The following is a 13,389-nucleotide window of genomic DNA, read 5'->3' as shown; positions in this document are numbered from 1 at the left end:
GACAATAAGAGAGACAAAGAGGGAGAGGAGAGTTAGAGAGACAATGAGACTAGAGGGGAGGGAAAAGAGATACACGAGGAGAGAGATAGAGAGAGGAGAGAAGAGATAGAGAAACATGGATAGAGAAAAAGAGATGCAAAGGGATAGATAGAAGAGATAAACATAGAAGATGGAGGAGAGAGAGAGAGATGAAGATAGAGAGAATGGGAGAGAAAGAGAGAGAGAGAGAGAGAGAGAGAGAGAGTGAGAGTGAGAGACACAAAGACAAAGAGAGAAAGAGATAGAAGAGATAAAAGAGAGAGATAAAGACAGAGAAAAGAATGAGAGAGAATATAGATATAGGGACAGAGAAAGAGAGAGGAGAGAGACAAGGACATGGAAAGAAATAGAGAGAGAAAAGAGAGACCGGGATAGAGAAACAAAGAGATAGAGAGGAGAGAGAAATAGGGACATAGAGAGAGGAGAGAGACAGGGAGAGAGAAGAGAGGCAGGGACAGAGAAAGAGAGAAAACAGAAGAGAGGGAGGGACATAGAAAGAGAGAAGAGAGAAGAGAGGCAGGGACAGAGAATGAGAGAAGAGAGAAGAGAGGCAGGGACAGAGAAAGAGAGAAGAGAGGCAAGGACAGAGAAAGAGAGAAGAGAGACAGGGCCAAAGAGAGAGAGAAATAAGAGAGAAGAGAGACAGTGACAGAGAAAGAGATAAGAGAGACAGGGACAGAGAAAGAGAGAAGAGAGAAGAGAGACAGGGATAGAGAGAGAAAGAGAGAACAGTGAGACGAGAGAGACAGGGAGAGAGAGGGGGAGAGGGAGGGAGAAAGATAGAGAGAGAAGAGAGAGACAGGGAGAGAGAAAGAGAGAGAGGGGGAGACAGGGAGGGAGCAAGATAGAGAGAGAAGAGAGAGACAGGGAGAGAAAGAGAGAGAAGAGAGTGAGGGAGAGAGAAGAGAGAGAGGGAGAAAGAAAGAGAGAAGAGAGAGACAGGGAGAGAAAGAGAGAGAAGAGAGTGAAGGAGAGAGAAAGAGAGAAGAGAGAGACAGGGAGAGAAAGAGAGAGAAGAGAGTGAAGGAGAGAGAAAGAGAGAAGAGAGAGACAGGGAGAGAAGAGAGTGAGGGAGAGAGAAGAGAGAGAGGGAGAAAGAAAGAGAGAGACAGGGAGAGAAAGAGAGAGAAGAGAGTGAGGGAGAGAGAAAGAGAGAAGAGAGAGATAGGGAGAGAGACGAGAGAGGCAGGGATATAAAAAGATAGAGAGAGACGAAAGAGACGGGGGAGAGAAAGACGAGAGAGTCAGGGAGAGAGAAATAGAGAGAAGAGAGAGACAGGGAGAGATAAAAGCAGAGAATGTCAGTCGGCAGAGACAAAGAGAGAGGAGTGAGACAGGGAGAGAGAGAAAGAGAGAATAGAGAGAGAGAGACAGAGAGATAAAAACTGAGAATGGGAGAGACAAAGAGAGAGAGGGAGAGATCATCTGCAAGGTGCGGCGGAGAGAAGGAGAAAGAGAGAGAGAGAGAGAGAGAGAGAGAGAGAGAGAGAGAGAGAGAGAGAGAGAGGGAAGGGGAGAAGAAGAAGCTGCAATGGAGTCTCTGGTGCTCCGCCCCCTCGCCCAGAGCTCAAATCTCCCTCCCCGCAGAGCCACTACTCCTCCTCCTCTTCTCCCGCTCGCCCTCTCTCCCCGCCCTCGCCCTCCTCCTCGCTCGCCCTCTCTCCTTCGCCCTCTCTCCTTCCCCCGCTCTGCAAGCGCCGCGCTCTCCAACGACCCCGCCAGCACCGCCGCCGCCAGCCCCCAGCAAGAGGCCAACACGCCGCTGCAATTCCACCCCAGTTCGTTCCCCCTTTTCTTTCCCCTCGATTGAATGATTTTGCTTCGATCCCAAAAAAATCCGCCCTATTCATCACAAACCCTAGTTTAATCGATGATTTTTCATCGGACGAGACCGGATAAAGTTTCTCTTCTTAACATCCTTTCTAATTCCGTGCCTCGTGCAGTAGTTGTTGTAGTTGTAGTAGTAGAAACCTTTGATAATCGATTCGTAAACCTTCTTCCTGACATTTTTCTGTCTTCTCAACCTCGATTTCTCTTTCATTCCTCGGAATTATGCATTTTTCTTGGACTGATAGTCACGAAGATCAATCAACAGTGCCCTAGAACAAGATCAGATAAATATTCTTCCAAACTTATTTCCCCCGCTTCCTTCTTCCCTTCCGACGAATTCCAATTAATGTTACCAAGTCGATCAAACCCTACGTTAATCAATTCAATGCCCTAAAACAAATTCCGATAAATCCGCTTCCAAACAAATTATTTGTCACCCGCTTCCTTCCCTCATTCAAACGAATTCCCCCCCTTTTTCGTGGCAGATTACTTCAATTGACCTTCCGAAGTCGACCAAACCCAACATTAATCAATCTACTGCCCTATAACAAAATCCCAAAGACCTTCTTCCTAACATTTTCACCCGATTCCTTCTCTCATTCCTTCAAATTCCCCCTTTTTCGTAGAAGATTACTTCAATTGACCCTCCGAAGTCGATCAAGCCCTGCAATAACCAACCTAGTGCGCAAGAACAAAATCCGAGAGACCTTCTTCCTAACATTTTGACCCGATTCCTTCTCTCATTCCGACAAATTCCCCCTTTTTCGCAGAAGATTACTTCAATCGACCTTCTAAAGCCGATCAAACCTCACATTAATCAACCGCCCACCCTAGAACAAGATCCGAGAAACCTTCCTCCTAACAATTTCCCCCCTCTTCTTCCGCACAGAGTGGAGCGACTTCGCCAGCCGCGTGTCCGGCGAGTGGGATGGATTTGGGGCGGAATTCAGCAGCAGAGGAGAACCCGTCGAGCTTCCCGAGATCGTCGTCCCTTCGGCATTCCGAGAATGGGGAGTTCAAGTCTTCGATTGGCAGACTCAGTGCCCAACTCTCGCAGACCCCTCCACCCCTTCTCTCTTCTACAAGCTCATCAGACTTCTTCCCACCGTCGGATGCGAAGCCGACGCCGCCACCAGGCACAGCGTCGAGGAGAAGACGGTGAAGAAATCATCCAACGGCGGAGAATTCGCCTTCGCCTACCATCAATCTGGATCTTACGTTGCCGTCTGGTTCGATAAGGAATCCTCGTTCGAGATCGAGCACTGCCTTGTTCATCCCAAGAATCATCAAGTTCGAATTAGGGTTCTTCAGAGGATTTATATGGAGAAGAAGACCGTGCCGATTGTTGGGAAGATTGATGTGTTCTCGGAGCAGTGGTATGGCCCGTTTAGAAACGGGGAGCAGCTCGGTGGGTGCGCGGTTCGGGAATCTGGGTTCGCTTCTACTGCCGCAATGGAAGAATCTCGTGTTCTTGGCGCTTGGCGGAGTTCTGGGGCTTCTGCTACCTTCTCAGATTTCACCAAAGTGAGTTCTTCATTGCTTTTTTATGATCAAAACAGTACTTTTCCTTCGTGAATAAGTGGGTTTTTTGAAAGAAGTTCTGAAACTTTTCGTCTTTAAATCTGACAAAAGTTTTTTTATTTTATTAGAATTCGATTAGAGATCTTGCTGATAAAAGCGAGGTGAAGTTGGTCAGAGGGAAAGAAGGCCTTGTCACGCTCCCCAAGCAGCTGTGGAGTTCTACAGGGAAGAAGGAAGATGGCGAGAGTTGGGTGGAAGCTGGATGGATGATAGATCAAGGGCAAGCTATCACTTCGAGATGCGTATTCTCTGAAGACGGAAAATTGAAGGTAATGAAGGCTTCAATTATATGTTTGCATTGTTTTATCAAGTAAATCTCATTCTCGCTTGTTAAACTTTCAGGAGATTGCTGTTGGGCATGACTCGTTAATCCAGGAAGACGCCTAATGACATTAAAATTTCAGAAAAAGGTGCTTTTCAGGCAAAATTTTTACTTCTTTTATGTAAGTAAAACCGCACTTTACCTTGTAATCATCATCAGAGAAACGGTATTTGGCCTCGAGTTACAAACTTTATGCAGTAAAGAAAGAAGCAGTTCATCATTGAAACTGAAAATTGAGAAAATTCATCTACAAGGGAGATGGGTCAAAGATCTTAAGGCCCAGCAGGGGCATCCCTCATGCTTACATTCAGACTGTTCCTCATCGTCCTCCTGCCGAGCCCCATGTTGCCCTTCTGCATCATCGCCACAAACTCCCCATAATCTATCCGCCCATCCTGAAACAACAAAACCAAACAGACAGAGATCAAAACTTTGATGTTTATTGGTATGATCCAGTTATTTTTATGCTTCTTACATTGTCTTGATCGACTTCTTTGATGATATCTTCAATGGGAAAGTCTGTCATATTGTGCTCCTTGCAAGCTTGTTGAAGCTCGTCCACGGTAATGTATCCGCTCGCGTCCTTGTCAAAGTAAGAGAAGGCGGCCACCAGGTGCTCCTCCCTCTCGAGCTTGTTCAGGTGTAGCGTGGCGGCGATGAACTCGCCGTAGTCAATCGTCCCGCTGTTGTCGACGTCACACTGAGTCGATATAAGCCATAGTCAGGAATTGTTCTTAAGTAGAAGAACTGGGCAGCTACGATTACAAGTAGTGTCAGTCATCATCGTCTGCGTCATTCATTGACAACTAGGATGATGCTTCATCAACATCGCCGATGTCATCGTAGCCGCAGGCGATGGCCATGATGGAGGAGGGACGAATCCCGTTCATGCGCCATCACAAGCTTCTTGTCCTAGTTCACGATGACGATTGAGGGGAGGGGCGAATCATCATAATCCTTGCATTCATCTGAGCCAGGATCTCAGCATTGATCACCAGTCTACGACTACGAAGATGATGACTAAATCATCATCGTCGTCGTCACAAGAGCCTGTGGCAAACACTGACAGGGATGGAAAGTCTAATTTAGTCTTTTATTTTCCGACTAAACTCTGCAAAATGTGTGAAAAAAAGACCCAGAAAAAAACTTATAACAGATGAATCCTCCTAATTATCATTCTAAGCCGATCCATAATGGTTTAGGATTGAGATTAGCTGTTCAGATGGCATGATCAAGGATGAACTTACTGCATCCATCAAGTCACGGATCTCAGACTCCTTCAACGTAGATCCGTATCTCTTAAGGCCGGCTTTGAGCTCATCAAAGGTGATTGCTCCGCTGTTATCGGTGTCCATGGCTCTAAACATTTCTTTCAACCCTGCAATCTCCTCCTCCGAAAGGCTCTCCGCAATTACCTGGTGTCAGTTCAGAAAAAAAGGGTGATTATGTCACAGGATCTGCCGCATGGATTAAACATCTTTGGGTCATGATGATTATGAGTGAATAAAGATGCATCATATCATACTGCCCGACATCACACTGCATGATCATGATGGATGAATCTCTAACCCTCAAGGCCAACTTCTTCAGCTTGTTCATGGCAGAGAAGTGCTTGAGCCGAGAAAGGACAGCAGGATCCAGCGCTTGATCAGGAGCAACTCCATAGTCACAGATCCATGGGTGACCTAAATAAACAGAAAAAGGATAAAAAAAAAAGGCAATTAAAATTGGTTACCAGAAAGAAGCGACAATTCTGGATTTAAATTTGTCCCACAAGATTATTATTATGATTTTTTTTAAGAAATGCCCCACAAGATTATACCTGAGAACGAATCTAATTCTTGGATTTCTATAAGGTTAAGAATCTTACATAAAACTTCATGAGCAGTGGGGCGATCAGCAGGATGGGAATTGAGCATTTTCTTGATGAGGTCCTTGGCGCTATCGGAGATTCGGGGCCAAGGATCTGAGTGAAAGTCGACAACCCCTTTGAGAATCGCATCAAATATCCCCTGCTGAGCCTCTGAAATAAACAAATATATCAACTTTGATGATCAAAGATAAGAAGGATGATTACGATCAGAGATCATGCCTGCCCAGAAGGGCGGAACGCCGGAGAGCAGGATATACAGTATAACCCCAGCCGTCCAGATGTCAGCCTCCGGTCCGTAATGCTTCAAGAGAACCTCTGGAGCAACGTAGTAAGGGCTGCCCACAACTTCTTTGAACACCTGACCTGAGAGCCCACCAAGATCAATTATGAAAGAGAGTTAGTGTTATCAACGTCAAATTTCCTTCAATTTAAAAAATGCCCTCAACGTCGAAAGGAGTCAATGAGGTCAAGGTTAGGTCGTGGTTGACAATTTTTTATCTAAAAGTTGGCCAAAAATGGCAGTAGATTGGACACGGCTCGATCGATCTTTGAGCCGGGTCTGCCGAAACCAGCACCCAGTGGTCGGTAGTGGTGGTCATTTTTTATCAAAAAGTTAGCAATCTTAGTCATCAACCTCAATGGTTGCTCCACGCCTGCAAAGTATATCGAGCACTAAACTTCTCCATTCGTAAAATGTAAAATCTTACTGGGTGGCATAGAGGGCACGGCTGGATCTATCTACGAGCATGACCGAGAACAATCAGTCAAGGAGTCGGGTTGGTTGTACTTGGCAATCATTGCCGTCAATATTAACCCTAGCTCCACGCCTGCAAACTCTAGGGTACAGCTGGATCTATCTATGAGCATTACCGAGAAACATTAGTCTTGGAGCTGGGTGGGTCGTACTTGGAACCATGGGTAGGATCTATCTACCTGCAAACTCTATCAAACACTAAACTTTTTCTATACATGAAATCTTCCTGGGCGGCATAGAGGGCACGGCTTGATCTATCTACAAGCAATTGGTCAGTCATAGTTGGCAATAAAAATGTAAAAGTTGGCAATCATAGCCGTCAACATTAACACCGGCTCCACGCCTACAAACTCTATCAAACACTAATCTTTCATTGCATTAAATCTACCTGGTTGGCATGGCGGGATATATACACCATCGGGTAGGTCGTACCGGGCACCGTGTTTTTTTTCCAATAATAGTAAAGACCCATCAATGTCATTGTCACCGTCTCAGATAGACATGGTTGTTATGTTCTGTCCATTTGAAACGAACAAAAAATTCGCACAAAAGAACAGCACAGGGCCTTGTTCTTTGTTCTGTTATTTTTTTGTGCAAAAATGAACAAAATTCGCACATTCAAACAAAATTAGAACAAAATTCGCACAAAGATAACTATAGAACCGCACACGGGTCTGTGGGATGATCTGTTCGAATTTGATATTGTTCTGTTCGGAAAACCGAACAATTCGCAGAAATTCGCACAAAAGGAACCGTTGATGGGATTGGCGGAGAGATTACCAGGCTTGAAGAAGACGGACAAGCCGAAATCAATGGCCTTGAGGGAGGAATCGTCATCCTTGCGAGCGAGCAAGAAATTCTCCGGCTTGAGGTCCCTGTGCATCACCCCAAGAGAATGGCAAGCCTCCACGACCTTGACGATGATCCTGATCAACTCCGCGGCCTTCCTCTCGCTGTAATGCCCCCTCTCCACGATCCGATCGAAGAGCTCCCCGCCCGCGCAGAGCTCCATGACGATGTGCACGGAGAACTGATCCTCGTAGGCGCCCTTGATCTTCACCACATGCTCGTGCCCGGCGAGATGGTGCATGATCTGGATCTCCCTCCGCACGTCCTCGACGTCTTCCTTGCAGATGAGCTTCCTCTTGGGGATCGATTTGCAGGCGTACTCGACGCCGGAGGCGATCTCGGTGCAGAGGAAGGTGGTGCCGAACTGCCCCTGCCCTAATTTCTTCCCGACGGTGTAGATTTCGCGGAGATTGGGGGTGGGATGCCCTAGAACGTAGTTCATCTGGGGTTCGAGCAGCCCGCGGCGCATGGCCGGAGAAGGGGCTTCGTCGGCGGCGGCGATGGCGGCGCTCTTCGCCGGAGATCGGCCGCTGTCGTCGGATTTGGCGGTGGAGGAGCGATCGCCGCCGTCGGAGAGCCCTCGAAATCGCCTCCCTTTGCTTCCGAATGAACCCCGGCAGGAATTGCCCATCAACGAATTGGGGAAAGTCGCATCGAACTATTCTTAGCACCTCCGCGATTAAAAAATTAGCCGAATCCAAGACGAACAAGCCGATGAACAGTTCGCGATCTCGGAAATTTCTTCGAGATTGGATCGAAATAGGAAGGCGATGAGGAGCGATTGGAGATTTGTGGGGATTGTTTCATCGGCTGAGCACGAGGATCGGATGAAAAAGTGAGCTGTAGGGTGATGAGCTGGGATTTTTGGGATTAATTAAAAACAATTAGTAAAGGTTTTTTTTGGTCAGAAAAAGTAAGCTCTGATTTTGCGACTTGTCCAGGCGGACAAGGGCGGTGACCGAACCCTTCGGGTCACCATCGCAGTATCTTCACCGCTTTTGGCCCATGCAGGTCTCGAACCTGCGACCTTCGCGTTATTAGCACGACGCTCTAACCAACTGAGCTAATAGGCCAATTGATGTATGTGTAAAATTTTATAAATTTAATAGAAAGACCAGGCAATGCTATTCACTAACTGGGTTTAATAAAAAAAGGTTTCCTCTTACTCTTATGAGTACCCTTTTTTTCTATTCGAGTCAAATTGGTATGATTGACCTCTTTTTTGTTTGTAAAGTTGGCTTGGATAGCGGGTATTATATAAAGTAGTCCACTTAATAGGCGGGTTGATCACTGAGATATATTTCACTGGTTTACACTAACTTAGTATAACAAAATAAGGTCCCTCTTTCTCTTTTATGTACCACTTTTTTCTATTCAAATTCAAGCGGTTTGATTTTTTTTTTTGTTTGTAAATTTTATTTGGATAGAGGGTATGATACGCAATTGTCTAGTTAATAGGCGGGTCGGTGAATGAAATAAAAACTTTATTGATTTATACTAACTTAGTCTAAATACTAATTTAGTAAAAAACATGTTTCCTCTTACTCTTATAGATACCATTTTTTATATACAAATCAGAGTGGTTTGATTGACTCTTTTTTTTGTAAAATTGAATTTTATAGAGGGTATTATGTGCAATAGTCCAGTTAATGGGCTGGTTGATGTATGAGATGAAATTTAGGCATATGCTACCTTGGTCTAACAAAATAAGGTTTATTATTACTCTTAAATATACCATTGAATATCTTCTGTCCAAATCGAGTTGGTATGATTTTTTTAAAATTGTTAATTTGGTTTGGATGGTGTAAAAGGTATTATTATATGCAAACTTGGCAAACCATTTTTGGTTGTATATTGTGTGGCTCGAACATTCAGGAATAATCATATGATTATTCCCGACTTGTCCTCGTTTGGCTTTCTTTGTGTTTCTTTCATTCTTTCTCTCTTGATACAATAATCATAACTTATGAAAAAGGGATCATGATAATGATGAGAACACATGCACTTTCCCAGTCAACTATAATTGAACAACACATCTACCCATTTTTGTGTGTTTCACTAGTTTATTGATGCGTTCTCTAAGTAAATTGGCACATTTTTTTGGAATATTATTTCATGCAAGTTTCTGGAATTGTAAAATGTATTTCCTTAATAGTTTGGGTACCAAATTTTCATGGATGCAGTGGCAAACCAATTGCATGGATGGAGTTCATAGATGGTGGATGGGAAAGTTTTGAAGAAAAAAAATGATGCTGGGTTCTTAAGAAATATCTATCACATATAATTATAAGTTTCTCGAACAAATTATTTACTTGATACAAGATCCTCTATGTTACGCCAGGCTTCAGTAAAGGGCTGTAAATTGCACAGAGAGAAGGTGTTGTCGCTATAACCATGTATTTCAGATCTCACCCGTATTTATACTTATAAATGTTATTAAAGCATCCTCTTAAATATGCAGTTGAGCCGTCCTATTAATCAACCAATAGGATAAATGAGCCAATATATAAAAATCCATCTCCGACATTCCCTTAAATTAACATAATCAGAGCTCTAAATGTTTGCAAGATGGTTTTCATAAATGTGAACCATAAAGAAGAAATGCAACAGTCTATAAGGTTTCCCATGATGGTGTAGTGACTTTGAATAAGCTAGAATAATTGATGATCTGTGTCCCATTAACGAAGACAACAAGAGAAGAGGTAGCCAAGAGTGTTTCAAGCTTGAGTAATAACATAAATTCATCTGAAGCAACATAGGTCCATTGAAGCAGATTCCAAATGGTCGAATCGATCTATGACAAAAAGCATGGATTGAAAAATCCTCATAACTCACCGTAACACCACAAAGCATCTCACCAAATGATATTTACTTACCTGAGTATGTAAAATGCAATAATCCATCTATATGTGAACAAAATATATGCTTGAAACATAGTGTTAGGCCCCTAACTAGACGACCTCCCTGCTCAAAGGCACGTGTGCTTACTGGGAGGGCTTGTTCGCATTGGACTCACGATCTGCAATGACTGTGTTCTATTTAGTGTGCTACAACGCACCAAGGGTGATGACGCCCGACCTGATCTTTTAGGTCATTTCCCCCGTAGTGGTGATAACACTTCGGATGGTGCGCGTGCCTGTTCGCGTTTAGGCGGGACGGATTAGGTGAGGCCCCTTGTGTTGGGGGCAAGGGCATGCCTGTGCGGGCGCCAAGCATACGCACATGCGCCAAGCGTCGCGCGCGTGCGTGGGATGCGCAGGCCGGGCGGCAGTGTCGCGATGCAGCGCGCGAAGTTTTGCGGGGAGCCATGCGGGCATTGCGTGCATCACGTGTGCAGGGCGCAGGGCAGGAGACATCCCACCAGGAGACTAAGGCAGTGGCGCACAGTGAGTGCTGAGACGTCATGGGCACATGGCGCTCCGCGTGTAGCGCTGGGTGCGCTGCGCTTGGCTTGAGGCACAGATGCGGCAGCATCGTGCAGTCTTTGTGCGATAGGTGTCATCATGGGTGTTGGTGGCGTGTGTGATCTTCAAGGCAGGGGTGGCGTGTGTGATCGCCACGCCCGTGGGCGCGTAGAGCGCCAAACCTCAAGGCGTAAGGGCGACGCTACCAAGGCGCAAGGTGCCTCATCTCGTTACTTTGGTATCACCCCTCGTTTTCCCCCGTGTAATCTTCATGACTTCATTGTAACCTCTTATGATATCAATGCAATGACCCTATTCCTCGACGGGGCTGCATTCCCTCCCTTTCCTATAACCCCTTCTATGCAAACTTAAGCTATTGCAAGTGACTTCCGCCGCAAAAGATCAAGGCTGCTCAGTGTTCTGCTCCAAGCACTGCGGCCAGATTGTGCCAGATTCGAGCAATTTTCCTAACTTGGGATCTGACCGTGTAACACATAGAAATAGCACAACAGTTGTCTATCGACACCAGTAACTATTGTAATTTCTCTCCCAAACCAAATGCACCTACAACTATTTTACATATAACAAAATGCACCTATAACCAAACCAAACACACTTATAAAGAGATAGATAGAGAGAGAGAGATAGAGAGGGTGAGAGAGGGAGAGAGAGAAGGAGAGAGATAGAGATGTATACATAGGTAGATACAAAGAGTTAGATACATATATAGACAGAGATAGATATAGATACATAGATATATAGACAGAGAGATGGATCGGTAGAAAGAGAAATAGATACATGGATAGATAGAGAGATATAAATAGAGAAAGAGATTGATAAATAGAGAGAGATAGATGGATAGATAGATAGGGAGAGATAAAGATACATAGAGACATACATATATATAGATATAGAAAGAGAGATAGAGAGGGATAAATAGAGATAGATAAATAGATAGAGACAGACAGATAGATAGATTGAGATAGACAGAGATATAGATAAATAGACAGGTAGATATAGATAAATAGAGAGAGAAATAGATGGATGGATAAAAAGAGAGAGATAAGGATACATTAAGATAGACAGATAGAGAGAGATAGATATATATATGCATAGATAGAGAGAGATGGACATATAAAGATAGACATTCATACATTGATAGATAGAGAGGGATAAAAAGATAGAGAGAGATAGAGAGGGATAAATAGATAGATATATAGATAGATAGAGATAGATAAATAGATATAGACAGATATAAATGGACAGATAGAGATATACAGGGAGAAATATAAATAGATAGGTAGATAAGGATATATAGATAGAGAGAGAGAGAGATAGCGATAGATAGATAGATAGGAGAGAGAGAGAGGGAGAGAGAGAGAGAGGGAGAGAGAGAGAGGAGAGAGAGAGGAGAGAGAGAGAGGAGAGAGAGAGAGAGCATCATGGGGAAAGAGAGAGAATGAAATAGGAAGCGGTAGGAAGAGCTAGATCGCGAGGGGAGAACACATGCATCCCTTTCTAAAAAGAGATTAATCAAATTTTAAAGACCTGAAAGCAATGATCAAGAATTAAGCTAAATTTTGGAGCCATTCACATAGCATGGGTTGGATGAAATCAACAGCTAAAAAAAGGCCAAAGAGAAGTGACAAAACAGAAGAATCAAACGGCTGTTCCGGCCCAAAAATAATACAGGGAGTGAGATCCATCGATAGATCGAAAACAAGCAAGAAAATGGTTTAGAAAAAAATCCCATGATGAGAATACCCCAGATCTGACGAAAAAAATTAGTTTTTGAAATTCATGACAAAGGGATTAGATTGAGTTAAAATGGGAAACAATTGAGGAAATTGATGCAAGACAGCTAGGGAAAAGGGCGACTGAGGGGATGGATGGAACAAGGACGGAAGGAAGGGATAGACGGGTTTGGAAGGAGGTATAAAACAAACCACAGAAATTCACGCGATCGAATTCGAAACTTAAAACCGATGAAATACTGGTGGTGCAATCCCGTTCCTTGTCGAGGGCGGGAGAATTGTCTTCAACCACCGCGACGATGCCGAAGCACCAGAAATCAATACCCGAATTCACGTCACGAGGGAAACTCGGGAAAGAGAGAGAATTAGGGAAATCCAAATCAAATTAAGTCTGATGGCGGTGGATAATTCAAGGGGAATACTGGACGAGGAACACTTCGACACCAAAGAGTTCAGGCGTACCTCGGCACCGTAGTGCATGATGAGGCTGTGGGGAATTCTGATCGTGACAAGACTGGGTGAATCCGAGCGTTGAAGGGCCCACTGGACGAAATAGTCTGGGCGTTCCGTGCGTTGAACGGCCCTTCTAAAAGCGGGTCGGACGAACGGACACGGTCAGGGATGGCATGCGCGAGTACCGGTATGGAAGGTGACCTTGAGCAGTCTGGGGCGATAGCCTTGGGCGGCCAAGGGTTGGCTGCCCTCGACGGTTGGGGGTGACTGCCCTGGGTGGCGTGGGGTGGCACCTTGGGCGCCCTGGGGTGGTTGCCCTGGGCGACCTGGGGCGGCGGCCTTGGGCGGCCTGGGGTGGCTACCCTGTCCTGGGGCGGCGTCCTTGGGTGGCCTAGGGTGGCTACCCTGGGCGGCCTGGGGCGGCGTCCTTGGGCGGCCTGGGTGGCTGCCCTGGGTGGCCAAAGGTGAGGGAAGAGAAGGGGAAAGGAGGAGAGAGAGAAGACAAGAGAGAAAGAGGGAGGGAGAGAGAT

General features: G+C 45.1%; 2 protein-coding genes and 1 non-coding gene across 3 annotated transcripts; 1 reads left to right on the top strand and 2 right to left on the bottom strand.

Moving 5' to 3' along the window:
* The first annotated feature begins 1,437 nt into the window (after positions 1-1,437).
* On the top strand, positions 1,438-3,952 carry LOC144712061 (glycerol kinase). The gene is made up of 4 exons (XM_078586237.1): positions 1,438-1,817; positions 2,759-3,393; positions 3,519-3,719; positions 3,793-3,952. The coding sequence occupies exons 1-4, from the start codon at positions 1,571-1,573 to the stop codon at positions 3,835-3,837; spliced, it is 1,128 nt and encodes a 375-aa protein (XP_078442363.1). The 5' UTR covers positions 1,438-1,570; the 3' UTR covers positions 3,838-3,952.
* Positions 3,953-3,961: 9 nt separating this feature from the next.
* On the bottom strand, positions 3,962-8,089 carry LOC144712060 (calcium-dependent protein kinase 26-like). Its single transcript, XM_078586236.1, has 7 exons — positions 7,180-8,089; positions 5,865-6,008; positions 5,643-5,795; positions 5,342-5,457; positions 5,020-5,187; positions 4,248-4,472; positions 3,962-4,167 (listed from the first exon to the last, which is right to left on the bottom strand). The coding sequence occupies exons 1-7, from the start codon at positions 7,877-7,879 to the stop codon at positions 4,045-4,047; spliced, it is 1,629 nt and encodes a 542-aa protein (XP_078442362.1). The 5' UTR covers positions 7,880-8,089; the 3' UTR covers positions 3,962-4,044.
* Positions 8,090-8,247: 158 nt separating this feature from the next.
* TRNAI-AAU (transfer RNA isoleucine (anticodon AAU)) lies at positions 8,248-8,321 on the bottom strand. The gene has a single exon. It is a non-coding gene; the product is annotated as a tRNA-Ile (tRNA).
* Positions 8,322-13,389: the final 5,068 nt, after the last annotated feature.

Source organism: Wolffia australiana, chromosome 14 (genome assembly GCF_029677425.1).
Source record: "Wolffia australiana isolate 7733 chromosome 14, ASM2967742v1".
Classification (NCBI taxonomy): Eukaryota; Viridiplantae; Streptophyta; class Magnoliopsida; order Alismatales; family Araceae; genus Wolffia; species Wolffia australiana.
Note: the sequence above shows the minus strand (reverse complement) of the source record. Positions and strands in the feature narration are given on the sequence as shown.

Coding starts and splice junctions, on each gene's coding strand:
- LOC144712061 (XM_078586237.1), top strand. CDS start 1,571: ATGGAGTCTCTGGTGCTCCGCCCCCTCGCCCAGAGCTCAAATCTCCCT. Junction 1,818..2,758: donor GCCGCTGCAATTCCACCCCA/GTTCGTTCCCCC, acceptor TCTTCCGCACAG/AGTGGAGCGACTTCGCCAGC. Junction 3,394..3,518: donor CCTTCTCAGATTTCACCAAA/GTGAGTTCTTCA, acceptor TTATTTTATTAG/AATTCGATTAGAGATCTTGC.
- LOC144712060 (XM_078586236.1), bottom strand. CDS start 7,879: ATGGGCAATTCCTGCCGGGGTTCATTCGGAAGCAAAGGGAGGCGATTT. Junction 6,009..7,179: donor GTCCGTCTTCTTCAAGCCTG/GTAATCTCTCCG, acceptor GTGGGCTCTCAG/GTCAGGTGTTCAAAGAAGTT. Junction 4,168..4,247: donor AAGAAGTCGATCAAGACAAT/GTAAGAAGCATA, acceptor TTGTTGTTTCAG/GATGGGCGGATAGATTATGG.